General features: G+C 26.9%; 2 protein-coding genes and 1 pseudogene across 6 annotated transcripts in view; 2 read left to right on the top strand and 1 right to left on the bottom strand.

The window, feature by feature from the left end:
• The window catches only part of LOC145261120 (von Willebrand factor A domain-containing protein 3B-like), a 290,745-nt gene extending 267,970 nt beyond the window's left edge, over positions 1-22,775 (bottom strand). For 3 of the 5 annotated variants that reach the window (XR_013864415.1, XM_080119364.1, XM_080119362.1), the window contains exons 1-2: positions 22,653-22,775; positions 2,167-2,441 (exon numbers count right to left, since the gene is read on the bottom strand). Coding sequence is in view for 3 of the 5 variants with exons in the window: in XM_080119364.1 (XP_079975490.1) it covers positions 2,167-2,380 (214 nt within the window). In the remaining 2 variants the exon portion in view is untranslated. Of the gene's footprint in view, positions 1-2,166; positions 2,442-18,788; positions 18,874-22,652 lie in introns of all 5 variants that reach the window. The other 2 variants (XM_080119363.1, XM_080119365.1) reach the window with 2 other exon arrangements.
• The window catches only part of LOC145261124 (cytochrome P450 3A11-like), a 273,410-nt gene that overhangs the window by 104,406 nt on the left and 143,519 nt on the right, over positions 1-25,485 (top strand). The gene's annotated exons all lie outside the window — the stretch shown is intronic.
• LOC145261450 (5S ribosomal RNA) lies at positions 24,112-24,228 on the top strand (annotated as a pseudogene).

Consider the following 25,485-nt stretch of genomic DNA (forward strand, 5'->3'; position numbering starts at 1 on the left):
TGAAAATTATTTACAATAACAAATTTATTATGCTTCGTACTACTCCTCTATATCTCCTTCTCTATTAGATAATTCTCTTAACATGGCTAAATTTGAAACTGGTGTAACCAACTTAAAAATAGATATTATTAAGCTAACCTGACGAGCATCAATTGCACATAATAAACTATGGACCAGGAAAAAATTGAGTAAAATTTGTTGCTATTAATATGGGTTCCCAGATTCGGCACAAGTTACAGATTTAATGGGCTTGTAAATGAATTGCATAAAAACAATCTGAATTAGTAGGAGGGCTTGTATTTTTTCGTTAATTGCCACATTGGGATTCTGGATGCAATAAAAAAAAAGGCGACACATTCTTTTAACAATAAATCTCAAAATATCTGCTGGCATCAACTATAATATGGTTAATTTCCTTAATATATTAGTTTTCGGGCTAAATATAATCTGAAGATTTTCCATCCATAGTTACTTCTGTAATTGCAGTTTGATTATTGTTGAATACTGTGGCGTTATAAGATGAAGAAAATAGATATCTATAAAAATAATTTTAAATCTATTGTTATATATATTTATCGATACACTTCATTAGAATATACATTATTATTCAGTAGGAGGAAATTTATTGACATTTATTATTTTAAATTATATACGTATATACATACAAAAAATGAATGTCAATTAATTTCCCCCTACTGAATAATACCGTATATACTAATGAAGTGTATTGATAAATATGTATAATAATAGATTTAAGATAATTTTAATTAATAAACCATCTAAATACCAAGTGATAATTTGAATTTTAAAATATTAAGTCGAAGGGACGTAACTCTAGGTAAATTTACCTGTTATAATTTTTCGTTCAAAAGGAAAAATATTAAATTTACCGGAGGTTAAACATGAATTAATGAATACATTTAGGCTTGGAACTAATTAACTAAAAATTAACTTATCAATAATATTTGCACGATAAGTATTCTTATGACCACTTCAATTTACAAATCTATTTTATATTACTATGTTAGTGCTCGATGAGTCTGTGAGTTTGTTTACTTCGAGTGCTACGAAATTGAGCGAGAATCATAGCAAGCTTAGTTTTGTATGTCCTTCTGATGAGCAAATGTAGTCTGATTAAAGATAAATATTTTATCCATATTTTATTAATAATATCTACTAATTTTGGAATAATTTTCTGCCTTTATATTTTAAAACTAAAATTTGTAAGCTCGGCTATCATCATATGTCGTTTTAAATATTAGCCAATTATTTTTGCAAACCTTTTGAATTTCCTTTTGCACCTATTTGCTTAACATTTATATGATGCCTCTCAAAGAGTTCATCGTGCTATATTAAAAGATTTGAAACACTTCGGACAAGGTTTTAAATTTTAATAGCTCCGGTCTGACTCTATAGCTGTCTTGTCACCTCTGAAATAATTAAAGTTTTATTTTCTTTTTCGGTTTTGGCACATGTGTAAACATAATTGAAAATCTCAACAATTTTGTCAAGATTTTCTATGCAATATATAAAAAGAACACATTTAGAAGTTTCTCAACTTCAAAAATAAATTATATCTAGACCCCAATGTGATTTTACTTTTGTGGGCGATTATGATTATCTTTGGAAAAAATAATTCAGATTGGAGGTTAGATGCACATATAAATTTAACATTCTCATATTTCCGGATCATTCTAATTTTTTAGTGCACTTAACTAAATATTTTACCTTTAATCCAAGGTCGAGTAGCAAAGTCATAAAACCACACGTTAGCGCTTTATTTAATTAGTTAACTAAAAACATTTCTTTGAAAGGAGGTCGAATTTTTAAGTGATTAAGTTTTACGATATCGCCAATTGGACTTGAGTTTAAGCGTAACAAATTTAATGATAGAATGGGTCTAACTCATGATAATCTTAACAAATTTAATGACATAGCTTTAAAAATTAGAATGGGTCTAACTCATGATAATTTTACGCTTAATTTGTAAACGAAACTAATTCCCTACTTTAAATTCTAAGTTAATTGGTTTTTTTTTTAATCCGCCAAGGTTTTAGTGTGTTCACACGTAATCATCTGAAAGAGTATAATTTTCTTGGGGTGGGGGTTAGAATTAGGGTTAGGGTTAGCTGAGGGTGTTAATCTAGAAAGTTGATATCGACTTACCATCCGAAAGCTTAAATCCTATTTTCGGCAACAAACTATAAAGATCAAGTTTCTGCCTTTTTAATCCATTCGTCTGCAACCATTTTCTCGTGCTGATTAAATCCCCGACCCCTGGAGAAGGTCCACGATTTTCGCTGCATCCTGAAGCACGGACTGAATTTTTAAAATAACACGGCCGGTCAGACTGCCAACGGAATTGAGACCCTGAAGTCATTTCTATAAATTGCTAAATGAGCGCCTTCAACTTTACACTCATCGTCATTTTGAAATTTGTACTGCAACAGAAAAAAGAACGATTCAAAAAAATATGATTCGATGGGAATCGTTTAGACAATCTGAGATCAGGAGAGTTACTCGGTGTGGTCTGCGTGAACACAAAATAAGAGCAAAAAATATCAAATAAAACGCTAATTCCACTTGATAAGAGAAAAAATAAAATAAAAATGTCCCAACAACATATACGTGTATATTTGATTGTCCTTCGTTCATCCATTCTCGTTCTCCTCACCTTCTGAACAAATCTCGTATGAGAAAGTGAGGACAATGTTCGTCATCTGACGACGGATGCTGTCGGGGGAGTGTCGACAAGATGATAGTGGTACTGTTGTTCATATCCAAGTTGCTTATTTTTATGGAATTGGCTATTACCCACATTATAAATCAACCTTATTCCTGATTTTGGCCTTGTATGGAGAAAAAATACCAAAATATATCTAATTTTCTCTTTCATCCATGCACAAACTTTAGCAATTGGTTCAATATAATAGAAAGAAAGAAGAAACGAGCATGAAAGAATGTAATCACAGCTTTTGAGACGAGGAAGATGATTTCAGGTGTGGTCGCAATACACAGCATTTCACGTGATCACTAGTGTTGATTTTTTGTCAAATTTTCGCCAATCACACGTGTGATGCCACCAACACATTAATACCTACAGAATTTATCGTCATGTGTAATAGACTGAAATGTCTCCAACTCGTCTACATTTATTTATAAACTGAATATAAAATATGCAATTTGGATAGCTTTTCCATGTTCACATAACACAAGTACATAGAAAGTGTAAGGTTCTGTTCTAAGCTAATGGAACCGATGCTTATCCATGAATAAAGATAGAAACCTTAAGTTGAACGGATGACCTCGCCTCCCACTGCACGACGGCTTGTCTTTCGCCGGATATACTCACAAGGTTGCAACGTTTTCTTACCTCATCTTGTATTCTCAAATGTTCATGTTGGCTCAGCATTATTTATCGTAGTTTGATTAGAATCGGTGTATCAAAATAATTTATCCGTAAGCACAAAGACACTAGAAGATGAATACATTTATGTAAAAAGATAAAAATTAGCTACGAATTTCATTTGTTCATGGAATTCATATTTTTTTCGGTTACAACCTATAGTTTGTAGATTTCTTCTGTTCAGTCAAGCACTACTTCAATCTAATAAAACCAAATCCATTTTGATGAACGTATATGTTTATATAAGATTTTTGCTTTTTCATTTCTCTTCTTGATTTCCGACACTTTTCCTGCAATAAATATTTGGCGCATATGTAACGTTACGCATATGTAACGTTACGCATATGTAACGTTACGCATATGTAACGTTACGCATATGTAACGCGGCGTTATACTTTATTAGTAATTCATAAAAATAAAAGTGGAAAGCAATAAATAAAAATCCGGGTCGGCATTTTTTCGTTTTAACAAACATTTTTATTACCGTTAATTTTTTTACCGTTAATTTTTATTACCGTTAATTTTTATTACCGTTAATTTTTATTACCGTTAATTCCCCGTCTCGAACTTACAAGGTCTCTCGTTGCCACATGCCAATCTAGTCTGGCGTTTCTCCTTCCATCGATCGCATGCCGCCCACAGCTGGCTCATTCTCGTCCTCGACTTTACACGTCCATTTTCTTCGACAGGCACTTTGCTTCTCGAACCACGTGATGCATTTTTCTCCTTTTTCTTCTCGCGCATACTTCCTAATTTGCATATGCATTTTCGGCTACTCTCTAATTTCCGCTATCCTCTAATCTTCTTTGTTCGAAAACCGATACGCCAAAGTCCAGTCACTAACTTCTTATGGCTAGGTTACGTGCATACCATGAAAATTTGATCATGAATTCTGTCGAAAACTTTCGGACTAACTACAGAAAAAAATTCGTCGCTATTTACATCCTCCATCTCTATAACTGAAGATTGTGAGCACCCCAAATATTTAGTAAGAACTAATCTTACTACCGTAGTGGTAATGCACTCTGTTGCGTCTTATCGTCATAAAGAAGGTCAGTTACAAAGAATAATTTCCTTCATTTCAAGTGTCCTTCCTGACCCTGCTTTTATTTCAAAATTAAAACTACTTAATAATTGTTATTCCAGTGTTCCGAATTTAAGTTATGTCTAGTGATCGCCTACTAGTAAAATCGATATTGTTTTTGGGGCCTGAGTGATAGCTGTCTATAAATTTCAGTATTCTCAGTTTCTTACAATCATCAATGGATAGTTGTATCTAAATTTGGGTGGAAATACACCTCCTCGAAATTCTACTGCTAACTTTTAGTCGAGATCTGGATGGTACTATCCATTCTTTGTCTCTCTAACTTTTCAGACCCTCCCCGACTAATTTCTCTGATATATACTGATGTTGGTACCACCGATTCTATTTTGTTTTTTTGTCAGACGGAACAAGGAGATGTCAAACTATAGAATGTGTTTATAAACAATCTCAGTTTCCTCAAGTTCATCAGAGCATGTTAAATCTTAATTTCAAATTGTGCTAACGACGAAGTCTTCTTTTAGTTCAACTTATCTTGTAGTTTATCAGTGTTTCCTATGGGTATTTTAGCCGTTTTTTCTTCTTTTTCTCAATGTTGTTGTTTGTATGGTGTCAGTTTTGTTTTTGATGCCAATTTCTCCTAGTCTTCTAATCAGATATTTCGGAACTTTCTAGTATTCCTACAAGTATTACGGTGGTATTCTTCCCGTTTCGTCTTTCCTGTAGTCCCCTGGCACTTCTGCTTGTTTGTACTTAATTGTTTTAGTCGTTAGTGTTGTTGTTCTTCACATTATTATTATTGTTGTTATTGTTGTTGCTATTATTATTGTTGTTGTTATTATTGTTGCTGTTATTATTATTCTTGTTATTATTATTCTTGTTGTGGTTGTTGTTATTATTCTTGTTGTTATTATTATTATTCTTGTTATTATTGTTGTTGTTATTATTGCTGTTGTTGTTATTGTTGTTATTATTGTTGTTCTTGTTATTATTGTTGTTCTTGTTATTATTGTTGTTGTTATTATTGTTGTTCTTGTTATTATTGTTGTTGTTATTATTTTTGTTGTTATTATTGTTGTTGTTGTTATTATTGTTGTTGTTGTTATTATTGTTGTTGTTATTATTATTATTCTTGTTATTATTGTTCTTGTTATTATTGTTCTTGTTATTATTCTTGTTATTATTGTTGTTATTATTATTATTCTTGTTATTATTATTCTTGTTGTGGTTGTTATTATTATTATTCTTGTTATTATTATTCTTGTTGTTGTTGTTATTATTATTATTCTTGTTGTTGTTGTTATTATTATTATTCTTGTTATTATTATTCTTGTTGTGGTTGTTGTTATTATTCTTGTTGTTATTATTATTATTCTTGTTATTATTGTTGTTGTTATTATTGCTGTTGTTGTTATTGTTGTTATTATTGTTGTTCTTGTTATTATTGTTGTTCTTGTTATTATTGTTGTTGTTATTATTGTTGTTCTTGTTATTATTGTTGTTGTTATTATTTTTGTTGTTATTATTGTTGTTGTTGTCATTATTGTTGTTGTTGTTATTATTGTTGTTGTTGTTATTATTGTTGTTGTTATTATTATTATTATTGTTATTATTGTTCTTGTTATTATTGTTCTTGTTATTATTCTTGTTATTATTGTTGTTATTATTATTATTCTTGTTATTATTATTCTTGTTGTTGTTGTTATTATTATTATTCTTGTTATTTTTATTCTTGTTGTGGTTGTTATTATTATTCTTGTCATTATTCTTGTTGTGGTTGTTGTTATTATTATTGTTGTTGTTATTATTATTATTATGTTGTTGTTATTTTTATTGTTGTTGTTGTTATTATTACTGTTGTTGTCATTGTTGTTATTAGTCATTATTATTATTATTATTGTTGCTATTGTTGTTATTATTATTGTTGTTGTTATTATTGTCGTTATTGTTGTCATTATTATTGTTGTTGTCATCATTGTTGTTATTGTTGCTATCATTATTATTATTATTGCCGTTGTTGCTGTTATTTTTATTATTATTATCATTATTGTTGTTATTATTGTTATTCTTGTTGTGGTTGTTGTTATTATTATTGTTGTTGTTATTATTATGTTGTTGTTGTTATTTTTATTGTTGTTATTGTTATTATTACTGTTGTTGTCATTGTTGTTGTTATTAGTCCTCATTATTATTGTTGTTGTTGCTATTGTTATTATTATAATTATTATTATTATTATTATTGGTGTTATTATTGTTGTTATTATTATTATTGTTGTTGTTGTTGTTGCTGTTATTTTTATTATTATTATCATTATTGTTGTTATTATTATTGTTGCTGTTAGTGTTGTTGTTATTGTTTTTATTATAGATGTTATTGTTATTATTATTGTTGTTGTTAATAGTATTATTATTATCGTTATTATTGTAATAGTTATTATTATTATTATTATTATTATTATTATTATTATTATTATTATTATTATTATTATTATTATATGCCTGGGCTAGTGTACAGAAAAATGAAGCAAACATATAGGCCATTCAGGCTGGCTGTATGTATAAAATTCTGCTTTTCATAAAGCAATTCTTGTAAGGACGTGAACGGGCAGGTTTTAATGATTGGTTACTTAACAATGAATCATTGACAAATAAGAAACCAATAAAAAAGAAACAAACGAAAAACTTTCATTTTTTACTGAATGCTAATCGGGCTAACCAGCGTTGCCAGGGTGGAATAGATAAATAATGTATAATAATAATGTCTCCGAGATATGGTACACCGTATGAGGAATTAATTTAAGTGCATAAAAATAGATGTGTAAGATTAGTATTAACTCTTTGTCCTTATAACTCTCTTTCACATTGTCTCTATTTCTTACTCTCACTGTTTGTCTATCTCTCTTTCTCTCTCTCCTTTCCTCTCTCTCTCTCACTCTGTTTTCATTTGTTTCTTTTTTATGTTACTGTCCCTATTTCTACGCGTGTATTAAAATATTATTAAAAAAAATAATGCCAAAAGAGGCTGCAATTGGATAAATGATGCGATCGTATTCCTAAGTATTTTCCTCAAATACATATACATATATATATATAAATATATATATACATATACAAATATATATATATACACATATATACATATATATATACATATATATATATATACACACATATATATACATATCTATATATATATATACATATCTCTCTATATATTTATATATATATATATATAGTAATTTCTGAAAATATATATGGCAATTAAGCTACACAGAATATTCCGCGTTTCATCCACGCTAGTATTCGTCAGGCTTATGGGTGGAAATACACCTACTCGGGCCTGACGAATCCTAGCGTGGATGAAACGCGGAATATTCTGTGTAGCTTAATTTCCATATATATTTTCAGAAATTACTACCTAGCTCTACCTATGTATGAAGCCCTGCTGAAGTAAATACTTAAAGTTTACGCATAAAATTATATTTTCGTATATTAATTTATGTGATTAAATGAAGTAGTTACACGCATATATATATATATATATATATATATATATATATATATATATGTATATGTATATACATATATACATATAATTCAAACACTACCGTGTTTTAATATATGCTTAAGTAGCAGTTTTAGTCACTTAGAACTGCTTTAAAGCTTTACCGCTGACTCATTTTTTTCCGAACAAATTTCAAACAATTATTACAGTTTATAGATAACATTCTCGGCTATATTGTGAAAAAATAATTTTCAATTTTCGTTCAGTTAAACAAAAGTTATAATGAATTTATCGGTATTCAAGATCGTAAAAATTCATAAGGATGTGGGCAACGTTTTTTATGACTGGTTTCCATAGCAACCATGTCGCTTCAGTGACTAGTATTACTACTAATTCACCGCTCTCGCGAAAAGAGAAGCTACAAGTGAAACAAAGAGATTGAAAGCAGACGAGTGCGTACATTGTTATTACATATGTGTATGTTATGTTTATGGGGCAAAAAATAAGGCTGAAATTAAACAAAGAACAAGTGAATTTAGTGGAAGCCTGGAAAAACCATGGATTATAATAATAAAAAAATGCGAGCATGAAAAGTAATATGGTTAAGCTTAAACATGGAAATGAAAAGGACAAGAAATTCTAGTAAAAAATATAATAAATTTATAACTTAAAATATTGAAGCATTAAGAATTTAAAATTATCTAATCAATTCTTAATGCGACAATATTGCAAGTTATAAATTTATTATATTTTTTACTAGAATACCTTGTCTTTTTCTTTTCTATGTTTAAGCTTAACCCTATTACTAAATTTTTGGGCGTAATATTAAATATATTTTAACTTCAAATGGTGTCCCATTTACTAAAATTAAATAAACACCATAAAACTATTTTATCGCCTGTCCACAATTATTTATTGCATACGATCTCATCATTGACTTGGCAAGCAAATATCTTTCTGGCACCATTTGTATGTTTTTATGGAATACTTACTGAATTTCGATGAAAGAACACCGTTCTCTTCTTGTAATCTTAAGTGAATGAATATTACATAAAATCTTTTTTTTTTCAAAACTTACATGAGGTGATATTGAAGCCGAGTATGTGTGTTTGTGTTTGTGTGTGTTTGTGTTTGTGTGTGTGTTTTTGTGTTTGTGTGTGTAGTTGTGTGTGTTTGTGTGTGTGTGTTTGTGTGTGTGTGTGTTTGTGTGTGTGTGTGTTTGTGTTTGTGGGTGTGTTTGTGTGTGTTTGCGTTTGTGTGTGTATGTGTGTGTATGTTTGTGTTTGTGTGTGTGTGTGTGTGTTTGTGTTTGTGTTTGTATGTGTTTTTGTGTGTGTGTGTTTGTGTGTGTTTGTGTTTGTGTGTGTGTGTGCGTTTGTGTTTGTGTGTGTGTTTGTATGTGTTTGCGTTTGTGTGTGTTTATGTGTGTTTGCGTTTGTGTGTGTGTTTGTGTTTGCGTTTATGTATGTGTGTTTGCGTTTGCGTTTATGTATGTTTGTGTTTGTGTTTGTGTGTGTTTGTATGTGTGTTTGTATGTGTGTGTGTGTTTGTGTTTGCATTTATGTGTGTTTGTGTTTGCGTTTATGTGTGTTTGTGTTTGTGTTTGTGTTTGTATGCGTGTTTGTGTGTATGCATGTGACTTTTACTCTATTTACTAAGCCTCTAAATTGTCACCAAACAATTTCCACGAGAATGAGGGGAATTAAGAACTAATAAATGATCACTCCGGGCGCAGATGTTTGACAATCCAAAGTGTTTGAACGATTGAAGTCGTCAACGTTGCATAAACGATAGTTGACCGCCACATAGTTTATACTTTCCAGACAGTGCCCATGCTTAAGTATTCTTGAAGGGATATGATAATTATAATTAAATAATAATTATTCTTTTATAACTACAGATATTAGTGCTTCATGCTTACGCAATTATTTCAATGTTTTTTTTTTCAGTTTTAGTTGAAACCCCATATAATCGGCCCAATAATACCCTTCGTATAGATTTAAATAAGATGCAAAATGCTTTTATGTTTGAACGAAAGAAGTTATATTCAACGTCAGAGTATCATGTTAACAAAAATACGTACATTATCTGAAACAAGATAGATTACTATCTCACACCATCGCTAAAACTGTAATTTTACCTGCATGCCAAGAAATAGTAAGGATAATGTTAGGAAAACAGGGTGTACCAGAGGTAAATAAAATTCCACTTTCTGACAACACAATAAGAAGTCGCATTCAAGACATGTCAGGAGACATTAAATGCAATCTTAAGTCAGAAATACTGAAACATAATTTGTTTGAACTTCAAGTTGATGAGAGTAGAAACATTACACTACTCCTTGTATTTGTACGCGTTATTAATGATGACGATATCATAGAAGACTTCTTGTGTTGCAGAGAATTGACAGCCACAACGACAGGACAAGATATATTTTATGTTTTGAATTCGTATTTAAAGCATTTTGGATTAAACTGGAAAGACTGTGCTGGTATTTGTACAGATGGTGCCCGGCAATGATAGGATGTCTTAAATAATTACTGACAGTAGTACTGACATCCCAATCGCACAAAAACAAAATCCCAATATTATCCAAACTTATTGTTTCATTCATAGAGAAGCACTTGTTGATAAAACTCTCGGATCTAAACTAAAATCTGTATTGGATATGGCAGTGAAAATAGTCGATTACATCAAGATGAAGCCACTTAAATGTCGACAGTTTGCTAAACCTTGTCTGGCTATAGATGCAGACGACTCTGCTTTAATTCAGTCCACAGAAATACGATGGTTGTCAAGGGGGAAAGTATTATCTCGTTTATATGAATTAAGAGATGAGTTGTTGACGTTTTGTTTGCAAGAAAATCTGAAACACTTTGTAGAATGTTTGAGTAATTGCACATGGTGTTCGAAGTTAGCATAAGATATGCTTACGTCGAACACCATGTGTCATTAGTATGTAGGGCTGATATATTTCATGAGCTACCCCCCTTGAACAGGGCAGGAATGACAATATACTGACATGAACTAATAAAATAAATGCTTTGAAGTAGAAATTGACAATATGGAAGAAACATATCAGTGCAGGAAATTTGCAAACGTTTCCAAATATTTTTAAAAGAGATTCTTAAGAAATTAGACTCCTAATTTGGAACCATTTGGATCCTTTATTAGCAAATATTGAGAAATATTTTTCTGTTGATCAGTAAGACTGGATTAGAAACCCATTTGTAGAATTTGAACCATCAGAAGAATAGTTCACATTAGCGGAAGATGAAGAACTTGCCAGTATTCTAAATGACACGACATTAACATTAAAGCATACCGAGCTTGAATACATTTTGGTTGCTGGTTAAAAAGGAATAGACTGCAATTACTCAGAAAGCGCTACGAGTTCTTGTGCAATTTTCAACATCTTATTTGTATGGATTTGAATTTTCAGCACAATTGCTGCATGTGGAAGATGAAATTCGGGTGTGTCTGTCAAAAATACGACTCAATATTAAAGAGTTGTGCAAGAAACACCAAGTTTCCCATTGTTTATGAGAACAAATAAGAATGAATGTAGAATTTTGTTTTCATCTATATATATAAAATATAATATATATAAAATATAATATATATAAAATATAATATATATAAAATATAATATATATAAAATATAATATATATAAAATATAATATATATAAAATATAATATATATAAAATATAATATATATAAAATATAATATATATATAAAATATAATATATATAAAATATAATATATATAAAATATAAAATATATAAAATATAATATATATAAAATATAATATATATATAAAATATAATATATATATAAAATATAATATATATAAAATATAATATATATATAAAATATAATATATATAAAATATAATATATATAAAATATAATATATATAAAATATAATATATATAAGATATAATATATATAAAATATAGTATATATAAAATATAATATATATAAAATATAATATATATAAAATATAATATATATAAAATATAATATATATATAAAATATAATATATATAAAATATAATATATATAAAATATAATATATATAAAATATAGTATATATAAAATATAATATATATAAAATATAATATATATAAAATATAATATATATAAAATATAATATATATAAAATATAATATATATAAAATATAATATATATAAAATATAATATATATAAAATATAATATATATAAAATATAATATATATAAAATATAATATATATATAAAATATAATATATATAAAATATAATATATATAAAATATAGTATATATAAAATATAATATATATAAAATATAGTATATATAAAATATAATATATATATAAAATATAATATATATATAAAATATAGTATATATAAATATAATATATATAAAATATAATATATATAAAATATAATATATATATAAAATATAGTATATATAAAATATAGTATATATAAAATATAATATATATAAAATATAGTATATATAAAATATAATATATATATAAAATATAATATATATATAAAATATAGTATATATAAATATAATATATATAAAATATAATATATATAAAATATAATATATATATATAAAATATAGTATATATAAAATATAATATATATAAAATATAATATATATAAAATATAATATATATAAAATATAATATATATAAAATATAATATATATAAAATATAATATATATATAAAATATAATATATATAAAATATAATATATATAAAATATAATATATATAAAATATAATATATATATAAAATATAATATATATAAAATATAATATATATAAAATATAATATATATAAAATATAATATATATAAGATATAATATATATAAGATATAGTATATATAAAATATAATATATATAAAATATAATATATATAAAATATAATATATATAAAATATAATATATATATAAAATATAATATATATAAAATATAATATATATAAAATATAATATATATAAAATATAGTATATATAAAATATAATATATATAAAATATAATATATATAAAATATAATATATATAAAATATAATATATATAAAATATAATATATATAAAATATAATATATATAAAATATAATATATATAAAATATAATATATATAAAATATAATATATATATAAAATATAATATATATAAAATATAATATATATAAAATATAGTATATATAAAATATAATATATATAAAATATAGTATATATAAAATATAATATATATATAAAATATAATATATATATAAAATATAGTATATATAAATATAATATATATAAAATATAATATATATAAAATATAATATATATATAAAATATAGTATATATAAAATATAGTATATATAAAATATAATATATATAAAATATAGTATATATAAAATATAATATATATATAAAATATAATATATATATAAAATATAGTATATATAAATATAATATATATAAAATATAATATATATAAAATATAATATATATATATAAAATATAGTATATATAAAATATAATATATATAAAATATAATATATATAAAATATAATATATATAAAATATAATATATATGAAATATAATATATATAAAATATAAAATAATAAAATATAATATATATAAAATATAATATATATAAAATATAGTATATATAAAATATAGTATATATAAAATAATATATATATATAAAATATAGTATATATAAAATATAATATATATAAAATATAATATATATAAAATATAATATATATGAAATATAATATATATAAAATATAAAATAATAAAATATAATATATATAAAATATAATATATATAAAATATAATATATATAAAATATAGTATATATAAAATATAATATATATAAAATATAATATATATAAAATATAATATATATAGAATATAATATATATAAAATATAGTATATACAAAATATAATATATATAAAATATAATATATATAAAATATAAAATAATAAAATATTGTATATATAAAATATAATATATATAAAATATAATATATATAAAATATATAAAATATAATATATATAAAATATAATATATATAAAATATAAAATAATAAAATATTGTATATATAAAATATAATATATATAAAATATAATATATATAAAATATATAAAATATAATATATATAAAATATAATATATAAATAATATAATATATATAAAATAACCGTGTACAATACGTTAATCATAAGTATTTTTATTTTATTTTATACTTTAAGTGCTGTTTTTTTCCTCATACAACTAAATTATTGCATAGGGGTTCCATGATCCCGGAAAAGTTTTCCAGGGTTTCCGCACTAGCAAAAAGGTTGAAAAACACTGCTCTATAAGGCCACCCTTCCCTCATATATGGAGTACTGTTGTCACATTTGGGCTGGTGCGTCAGCCTCTCTCCTACAGACGGAATGTTGCATCTCTCTGCCTGTTCTACAAGTATTTTAATGGTGAATTCTCCAAGCACTTCTACAAGCACTTGTACCCCCTCGACGACCCACAACAAACCTGACAATCAGTTAGAGATCCCTAGATGTAAGAAAGCCTTCTACTCCAATAGTTTCTTCCCTACTGTTATACTTTGGAACCCCCTTCCGGGATTCTGCTTTCCCAACTGTACTGGCATGCAGAAGTTCAATTGTAATGTGAACAGACATATTGCTGCTCATCTCTCTTCATAATATCACTACAACTTATGTCCCCGATAGTAGCCTCCTACTTCAAATTGGCACTGTGCCTTGTTTGGGGTGAAAATTAAATGAAAAAATAAATAAGACATTCACATTTTCAAAATAATTACTCACTAACCTTAATCTGTTTGAATTCTAATGCAATTTAATATAAAAAAAATAGATTTTTATTTGATTTTTAAAAAAGTGACTTTACATATGATTTTATTAATAAACGATGTGCATGTCACATGCACTGCATGTGGACCACAGAAGAACTAAACGTTTAGTACATTTGCTCGAATTGTTAGTCGAATTTCTGATACTTCGAAAATTGTCTGATTTTGAAATTACGTAATTTTGGAAATAATTATAACGAAAATAAAGACATTATTTTAAAATTTCTAGCTTATTTTTAAATAAAGTATTTTGAAGTTTGTTTTTAGTATCATTTTATATTTCTCGTTTCAAAACTGTTATTATTTCCAATGAAAAAAAATACTGTGTTTTGTTATGGTAAAGTCATACGATTCGACAAGGCTATTGTCTTAAAAAATAGAGTGTTATAGCGTCCAAAACTCTCGTTTCTAAACATGAACGAATCTCTTCTAAAGAGTTAAAGAGATTCGTTCTAAATCATAAGAAATTGTTAAATGTTGTTGCCGATTTTGTTTACGTGAAAGTTTAATGTTTTGTCGACAATAATTCGATGATAGAAAAACAAACAAACAAACAAAAAAACAGAAATCATTTTAAAGAATGTCTGTAGTTGAAGGTCACTAAAAGAGAAATGTTAAAGAAAGGGTAGGATGTAGATCTGTATGTCTCGAAAAACATCGTCTTTGAAATAAATATTTTTACTATTGTAATATTTCTTTTATATTAAGTATATAAAAACATGAATGTATGCGATTAAAATGCTATAACGAAATTTCAAAGCCATCATTTAAGTATTCTTTTAGATTATCGCTTAGTAACAAACAAACAGGTACATTCATATATATATATATATATATATATATATATATATATATATATATATATATATATATAATATTTCCGTGTGTTAGAACGTATACATCTTAAATCTACACACTTGTGAATAACGTAGAAACTATGCATAAACAGAATTGAGCAAAATAGTTAAATGAAACCAATCATCAAATAAGAAAGCATAAAAAGTGAAGACGTAATTAATTAACGCTCGTTTTTCAAAAGAATATGCAAATTATTTGACCTTCATATAGCCGCTTTATTTAAACGAACTTCTTAATAGTTCGTTTAAATAAATATTTAAATAGAAAAAGTAGGCTTTTAACATACATCAATGTCAGAACGAAAAAAGTCAACTTGATACGTGTATAGATATGTGTGTCTAAGGATAATCTCCTAAAGTAATGGATGAACCATAATGAATTGTGAATATTGGAAACAAACCGGTGTTATTTTCGTTAATTTCTTTATATAGAATTCTTTTCCAGGCGACCTATTTTGTCATCGTTTCGTGTAGACTATAAAACGTATTATCATTTATGGTTTTTAATGCGTAACATAATATGTTTTTTTTTTTGTTATTAAAACATGGTTTTAAGTAAAAGTATGTCATTTAAAAGTACTATAATCAATGTCTTTGTTAATAAGCTAATTAAACAAGTGCCACGTTTATTTTGCACATAATGTATAATTTATTGTTGAATAAATGCTGAAAAATAAATCAAAATTGAATAATTTGCAGATTGTATGCATAAAAAAACATTAACGTATTTGTTAAATTAGAAAGAATAGACGAGTCGCGCCGGCTTCGTATTCATTACAAACTCGTTTGTTGTTTGTCTTGATCCAAGCTTTTCGGGGCGAGGAGACACGATATTTCGGCTGACATGACAACTTGTATGGTTGAGTGCGTCGAGTACTTATGCACCGAGCAGGCCTAAGTGGCCGGGGCACTCTCCTCCGCACCTACATAAACAGAAACATCGTTCAGTTATCGTGTGATAGATGAACTCTTTGCACTAGTTATTCGATTCATCTACAAAAAATATTATGTTTAAAAGATAACAGTGATAAGAGTTTAATTTTATATCTTTATAAACAAAAACAAATTTCTAATTGTAATAAAAGTTTAGTGAAAAAAATGTGTGACTTAAACTGTAATCATTTAGTTCCTGTTTTAAGATAAATATTTGCCGATAATTTTTTTTACATTATCGAACCATGTATTGAGTCAGTATTTCAGTTATGCTAGCAGTTAAAAGGAACGAGTTTTGCATGATACGATCACGTCTTAAGAAACATGTATTGTCAAAAATAAATAGGTTTCAGAATGGCATTTCTACCATTAAAACGTTTGCTTGTTGTAGTAGTAGTAGTAGTAGTAGTAGTAGTACCTATTTACAATGCCTCCCCACGGGACAGAGTTAGACACCAGGGTGGTTTTTTTAACGTGGAGAAAAGGTACAAAAATAAAAATTGTCTCACTCGTGAAGAATTTCCCCTCCACTGAAAGAGAACGAGAAATGGAAGTGCCGCATCTGAATAACAGATACTACACTTTGATCTTGGCCAAAAGGTTGTTGTTGTTGTTTTAACCCTGTTCGTTATACGGCTTATCAACCTGAGTTATTTAATGCCAAAACAAAATGCATATTGAAGACGGTTTATTGTAAACGATTACTTCAACATAAGTTATTATTTATCCATGCTTTTTCTAATGTGATGATAGCGTGAGCACTAGGTGTATCAGAATTTTGGGGGAAATTTTGACACCCCTATCACGAAACTGCGAATAAAATATAAAAAAAAACTCGTAATTTCTCTTTTAAAAGTGGGTTGTTTATTTTCTTCATGGAATATACTTCCAAAATAAACTATTAAAGTTGTTTAAAAAATAATAGAAATATTATTTTTTATTTAAAAAAAAAACAACAGTGTTTACAAAGTGACAGCGCGTCTTCATGCAGCCATTTTTTTTACGTAATGAAATCAATTGAATTTTACGAGTTAACTTTTTTTCAATTTTTAAACTTTAAAACTCTATCAAAATTTTTCTATTGGTTAATTGTTTACGATATTTTCAGGTTCAATGTGAAATTTTATGCTCTTTCTAATAAACAGAACATAATATTTATGACAAACGTTTTTTTTTTTTTGTAAATTCACAATGGGGGATTTTGAAATGTCTATCAAAATTTTAATAATTAATTTACGTACCAAAGTTTTATTGAATATAAAAGATCAATAAATAATATATTATAAATTAAAACAAACGAAAAAAGAAGTGTTTTTTGGAAATTTTCCTGTAAAGTCCAAAAAGTAAAACTTTTTTTTTTAAACCACGTTGATTTTTTTTAAATTGGAAGCCTATTTTCTGCTTATATTGTCCAGTAATTAATGGACGATGACGACAATTTTTTTATTTCATTCAATGTTTTCTTTTTTTTAAATATTTAAAAAAAATTTCATTCGACAAAAAAGAATGAAAATATAATAAATCAAAACTGTATGTATTTCTTTCAGAAAAGAAAAAAAAATTCCATGAGTGTCTTTTTTTTTGTTTACAGTCAAAATCTTATAAGTAAAATTTGACTATTCTTAAACTATGGGAACACATATTCTTCACAGACAAGGCTAGACAACTAACGCGAAGTGTGGTTTTTACTTCCTCCATATGCATCCGTAGTTCCAAATAATAAAAAAAACTGCTTCCGGTTTTGGATAAAAACGTAAAATACTTTTGTCATGGCGCGTTTTTCAAATAGGCGTTTAAAAATAAATGGATTTTAAAATATAAATATGGATAAATTCTTAACAATGAAGAATGTAACTACACATTGATTAGCAATTTTTATAGGTAAGTGATATTTTGGAATTTATATCGATTTTTTATAATCGACGTAAGTTAAATTTCGTTTATTTTCTTCAAATCTTTTTAAAGAAAACCGATTTTAAAAAACAAATATTGCATAATTTGCTATTAAACGTGTTATTATTTTTTTTTTTATTTGGTCTTTGCTTCTTTAATTGAAAAACAAATTAGGCTTTGAATTATATTTTTCAAGTAGTTATACGCTTGGGAAGATAGGAGGTCAAATTATTCAATATTTTTCACGCATTCGTAAGGTCGGTTTCTGACATACCTACGTAAGCACATGATACGATTTGAATTCAGCTTCATAGTCCGATTCCATATACATTACATGTCTCTTTTTTAAAGTAAAGATTCTGAAACAAAAATAAAGAGACCCTTAAAGAAATCAGTAGTTACAGTAAAAAAGATAGTTATTACCACTTAATAAGTTTAATTAATTAGAATTAATAATTATTGATGCTTATTAAAATTTTAATTTATTACTTTCATTTCTTGCCGTTGATAGTTTTAAAACTCGAAACTATCTGTTGAATTGGATAAATAAAAAAAACATTAAATTGATTTCATTTCAATTTTATTTTCATATGCGTCTTTAACATAAGCAAATTCAATTCCAGAATATACTTAAAATCATTTGTCTTTTTTTTTATTTTGATTTTCAGAAAAAGAAAAAAATGGAATTAAAACTTTTCAAGAGCTCTACCCAGCCAACTCCGAGTAAATACAACGAGTTTAATACATATTTGGACAATTTGAACTATTGTTGTCATCTTGGATGTTATGCACACAACGTTGCGGTCGATATGACTATCCATGTATATAGTAAGTTATGATTATATACATGGTTGCAAAATAAAAGTGTTGTCACAGAAAATATGACATAATTCCATTTCAATCTATGGTCCCCCCTCGCCAAACTTTCACAAGAAACACTAGACTAGCTGAAAACACTATCAATAATTTTCCCCACTCTTTATCTGTGCCTAAACCTAAACATAGATTCCATGATCAAAGCTTCTTTCTTAGAACTGCACGCCTGTGGAATTGTCTTCCGTTTTCCTGCTTTCCAGCTGTCTATAATATGGTTGTCTTCAAGTCCAACGTGAACAAGTTTCTGATGAACCATTCCACTTAAGTTAACAAATTTACCGAACTTCCATTACTATCGATTACTATATTGTCCTTTTGACTACTCTACACTCTTTAACCCTTATCCTTGAGTGGCCTATCGGCCTTGATCAGTGGTGACGCCTATGTAAAAAAAAAAAAAAAATTCCGTTTGATGAAAACCGGTTTTCTTTTTTGTTGCAAACCATCTACTAGTTGGCCAGCTGTGTACAAATTCCAAGAGCGATAGGAGCCTTCTATCATGTCTGAAAGTGGCGATGTTCAACGAGCAAGATCGGAGATGTACCGTTGTATAACTCATGCTCTCTACTATCCACATTATGGCAACAGAACCATTGCCAGCACCATCAAAATGCAAATCCGGACAGTTCAACGCATGAGGGAACAGTTCAACGCATTAGACGACCCACGGTTATGGTCTTTGGTGTAGTTTCAAGTGAGGGTCACATCATGCCACCTCACGTCTTCGAAGTCAGCTTGAAAGTCAACACCTGTATCTGGATGTGTTGAAGAGTGTGGTGCAATCAGGTGGCTCACTGGCTGACCTTGGGTGTGACAGCAGGACGCCGGCCCATAAGTCAAAGAGACCCAGGCTTGGTTCTAGGAGGAGTGTTATGACTTTGTACCCTTCTTTCACTGACCCCCTCCATCCCTGGCCTGAACCCGTTGGACTGCTTCGTTGATCAGACGTCGAGAACATCACCAACATGACCTCCCACAACATCAAAACCAACATGATTGCCGCCATCCGCTGGCGTTTGTGGAAAAGGCATGGTCCCAGTTCCGGACCATATCGAGGCGGTGACTGATGGTGAAGGCGGCTACATTGAATAGATGTCAGCTCTACTACATAATCCAAGTACGTGAATTAATTTTTTCAATAAAAATTTAAAAAATAAAGTTGCAGTGTTGTTTTCTTTAGGGCGACAACTTTATCGTTCCAACCTGTATTTGTGTCGATTAAGCTACGCAGACGCTTCCATGTTTCTTCTATGTAGGAAATTGTTAGGATAAATTGCATGTAATTCGTGTTAGTCGGTGGTTTTATATATCAATATATTTTTGTTTTATTTTTTTTTTCAACTAGCTAGCTAATCAGGTCGGTGATATTCGTTTCCACGGATCAATGCTTTTATTAACAATGGTAGGGCTTCTCTGAAACAAACGTTGGGCTTTTATTACAAATTCATTTGTTTGGTTTATATAGGAGTGAAGCACCATGTCTTTTGTCATGTGTCGAAGTAATAGATGACTTCTGTGTATATGACAATGTCAAAATATCGTTAATTCACTAACCATACGGCAACAGCCGATTAGCATAATGGTTAAAAGCCTTGATTGTCGTACGGGCGGTCGGATTTCGATCCTGGCTTGAGATAGTTGGCTGTCTAGCCGCACTGATGAGCTGTGATACAGCGAACCAGTACTGCATATGGATGACTATATATATATATATATATATATATATATATATATATATATATATATATATATATATATATACAGTATGACCCCCAAAAAACAGAGAACATTCAATTGTTTTTCTGAGCATTTTGCAGTCAACAGAGAAAAAAAGGCCAAAGACCCTAGTGTTTTAATGTGATGTTATAAATATAATAAACTAGTTATGACCAAATTTTCATTTCTTTCGGACAAAACACTTACAAACGGGGCCTAATTAGAGTTGGGGCCCGTTTATTTTGGGTCACCTGTGTGTGTGTGTGTGTGTGTGTGTGTGTGTGTGTGTGTGTGTAGACGAAGAAACAGATTACGGATGACTATATATATATATATATATATATATATATATATATATATATATATATATAGTCATCCGTAATCTGTTTCTTCGTCTACAACACATCGTTATGTTTTGGCTAGACGTGATCAGAGTATTTCAACCGAATCACATATTTTTATTGTCATCGATATTGGTGAAACATTTTCAATAAAATCGATTGATTTCCTGCTTTGGTTGGGGACCCATCGAGAACCCGTCACGGAAGCTTCACATGCCTCCATGCACTGATTTAGTCCACAGTACACACTGTAGTGGACATTGCACTGTAGAAAACCTACTGTTAGTTTTGATAAAATTATTAATATATAGAGGCTTGAATTTAAGTTTAAAATTCAAATGTCAAGTATCATGCTTTAATTGTACTCTAAACAGAAGCATTCATCGAATGCGCCCCTGTCACATTAAAGAACCTACCATTGATTTTATATGTCCGGCCTTTCTGCTTGTGTGGTAATAAAACTTCTCAAATGCAATTGTGCTATTAGGCTGTGTAAAGTGTTAATTTTTATCAAAATCGCCTGTTTTTTTATTGTATTATTTTGATTATTGATTATTGATTATCGATTATCGATGCTTTTCGAAAACATTCCAATGCTAAACCTATCTAAGAACACTGCCAGGTTAATAATGTGCGTTCGTGTGAAATTTCATAAATAGGCCCAGATATTTTCGAATACATAGGGAAAAATATACACACACAAACAGCGTTCCTTGTACATAATATTAGAGATAGAGAGAGGGAGAGATGAGGGAGAAAGAGAGAGGGGTGGAGGTAGGTTTTATTGTTAATTCCGAAAAGTGAGTTCGGGTTAAATAATAGTTTTATATTGCTAAAATAATATGGCATAAAAGTTGTAAATGATGTTTTTACTCTGGATAGAATAAATAGAATAAAGTAAAACTTCGTTTTTGCTTTTCTGCTTAAAGATGTCTGGCGCGAACGCAGCCCTCTTGATATTATTGCAAAATCATTAATACGATTGTTGGATTTCTCATAAAATTTGACTCATGGAAACTTATGCTTTATCTTAGTATAGAGTTTTGTTCAAAATTACGACCTAGATAAAGAGATTAAACACATTACAGATGAACGATCATCAAAATGTTGACCAAACAAATCTATTAAAGAAATTAATACAGTTTTGTGAGTAAATTGTAGCGAGAAATAGTTTCAAATTATTTACAAGTGGAATAAATAATTACCTTTAATCTTCCATGACTATATTTGTTGAAGAGGCAGCACACCAGCAAAGCAGATTACAATGTTTGTTTTATTGTCGCATGGCAACTTTGTTGTACCTATCAACTGAACACCCGTTTCTTCTTAAATCTTCATGACCAGTCAAATTCGAAGACGAAACACGATTGACATAGAAAATATATTTGCCACGCAAAAACGAGAAATACCGATAGTAACAGCATAAGGCTGTTTATTGTTGCTTCAAAAGCATAATTTATAATTGGAATACCCTAACATTTTTACATTAAGACAAATCTGCATATATATATATAAAATCATTCGACCAGCGATGAAATTACGCAATTACATAAATAAACACGCGAAACATATTTGTTTATTAATAATTATATATTTGTGTACGTGTGAGTGTTATATATATATATATATATATATATATATATATATATATATATATATGGATGTATTTATATATATATTTATATATATAGGTATATATATATATATGTATATATATATATGTATATACATATATATATATATGTATATACATATATATATGTATATACATCTATATATGTATATACATCTATATATGTATATACATCTATATACGTATATACATATATATATGTATATACATATATATATGTATATGCATGTATATATATACATATATACATGTATATACATATATATATAGGTATATATATATGTATATACATATATATGTATATACATATATATATAGGAATATACATATATATACATATATATATAGGAATATACATATATATAGGTATATACATATATATATAGGTATATACATATGTATATATATATAGGTATATACATATATATATATATATAGGTATATACATATATATATAGGTATATACATATATATATAGGTATATACATATATATATACATATATATATGTATATACATATATATATGTATGCATATATATATACATATATATAGGTATATATATATATATGTATATACATATATATAGGTATATATATATATGTATATACATATATATGTATATACATATATATACAGGAATATACATATATATAGGTATATACATATATATATATAGGTATATACATATATATATATAGGTATATACATATATATATAGGTATATACATATATATATATGTATATAGGTATATGCATATATATATAGGTATATGCATATATATATAGGTATATACATATATATATATAGGTATATACATATATATATATATAGGAATATACATATATATATATAGGTATATGCATATATATAGGTATATACATATATATATACATATATATATGTATATACATATATATATGTATATACATATAGGTATATACATATATATGTATATACATATATATGTATATACATATATATATGTATATACATAATTATGTATATATATATGTATATATATAGGTATAATATACGGCATAATCACGTTGACACACCGGTTCTCGTCAGATCACCGAAGTTAAGCAACGTTGAGCCTGGCTAATACCAGATGGGTGACCATTTGGGAATTCTAGGCGCTGTATGTGCTCTCCGCTTATCTCGGCATTGTTTCCAGTCGTCTTGTACCTCAACTTGCCACTGGTATGCACCAATGTTGACTCAGGAGAGGCGTGGTTAGAGGTTGCGCAAGTCTTGCCACACAAATTTCACGCGCAGGCACCCTTACAGTGGGTATCCATAGTCTGTCAAGACTGATGGAAGCCTTCATATATAGGTATACAGATGTATATATATATGTATATATATGTATATATATAGGTATATATATATGTATATATAGGTATATATATATGTATATATACATGTATATATACATGTATATATATATATATGTATATATGTATATATATATGTATATATATGTATATATATGTATATATATACATATATATAGGTATATATATAGGTATATATATGTATATATAACATGTATATATATGCATATATATACATGCATATATAGGTGTATATAGATGTTTATATATACATATATATATAGGTATATATATACATATATATATAGGTATATATAGGTATATATAGGTATATATACATATATATAGGGATATATGTATAGGTATATATATACATATATATAGGTATATATGTATATAGATAGGTATATATATATATATGTATATAGATAGGTATATATATATAGGTATATATATAGGCATATATATAGGTATATATATAGGCGTATATATATAGGTATATATATATATATATTGGTACATATATTTATATACATATAGGTATATATATTTATATATATATAGGTATATATATTTATATATATATATATATAGCTATATATATTTATAGGTATATATATGTAGGCATATATATAGGTATATATATAGGTATATATATATTGGTATGTATATATAGTTATATATATATATATATATATTGGTATGTATATATAGTTATATATATAGGTATATATATAGCTATATATATATAGGTATATATATAGCTATATATATAAGTATATATAGGTATATATATAGGTATATGTATAAGTGTATATATAGGTATATATATAGGAATATATATACGTATATATATAGGAATATATATACGTATATATATAGGAATATATATACGTATATATAAGTATATATATATGTAGGTATATATGTATATATATGTATATATATAGGTATATATGTATATATATAGGTATATATGTATATATATAGGTATATATGTATATATATGTATATATATGTATATATATAGGTATATATATATGTATATATAGGTATATATATAGGTAT

This window comes from Euprymna scolopes, chromosome 37 (assembly GCF_053919585.1).
Source record: "Euprymna scolopes isolate OS-2025 chromosome 37, ASM5391958v1, whole genome shotgun sequence".
Taxonomy (NCBI): Eukaryota; Metazoa; Mollusca; class Cephalopoda; order Sepiida; family Sepiolidae; genus Euprymna; species Euprymna scolopes.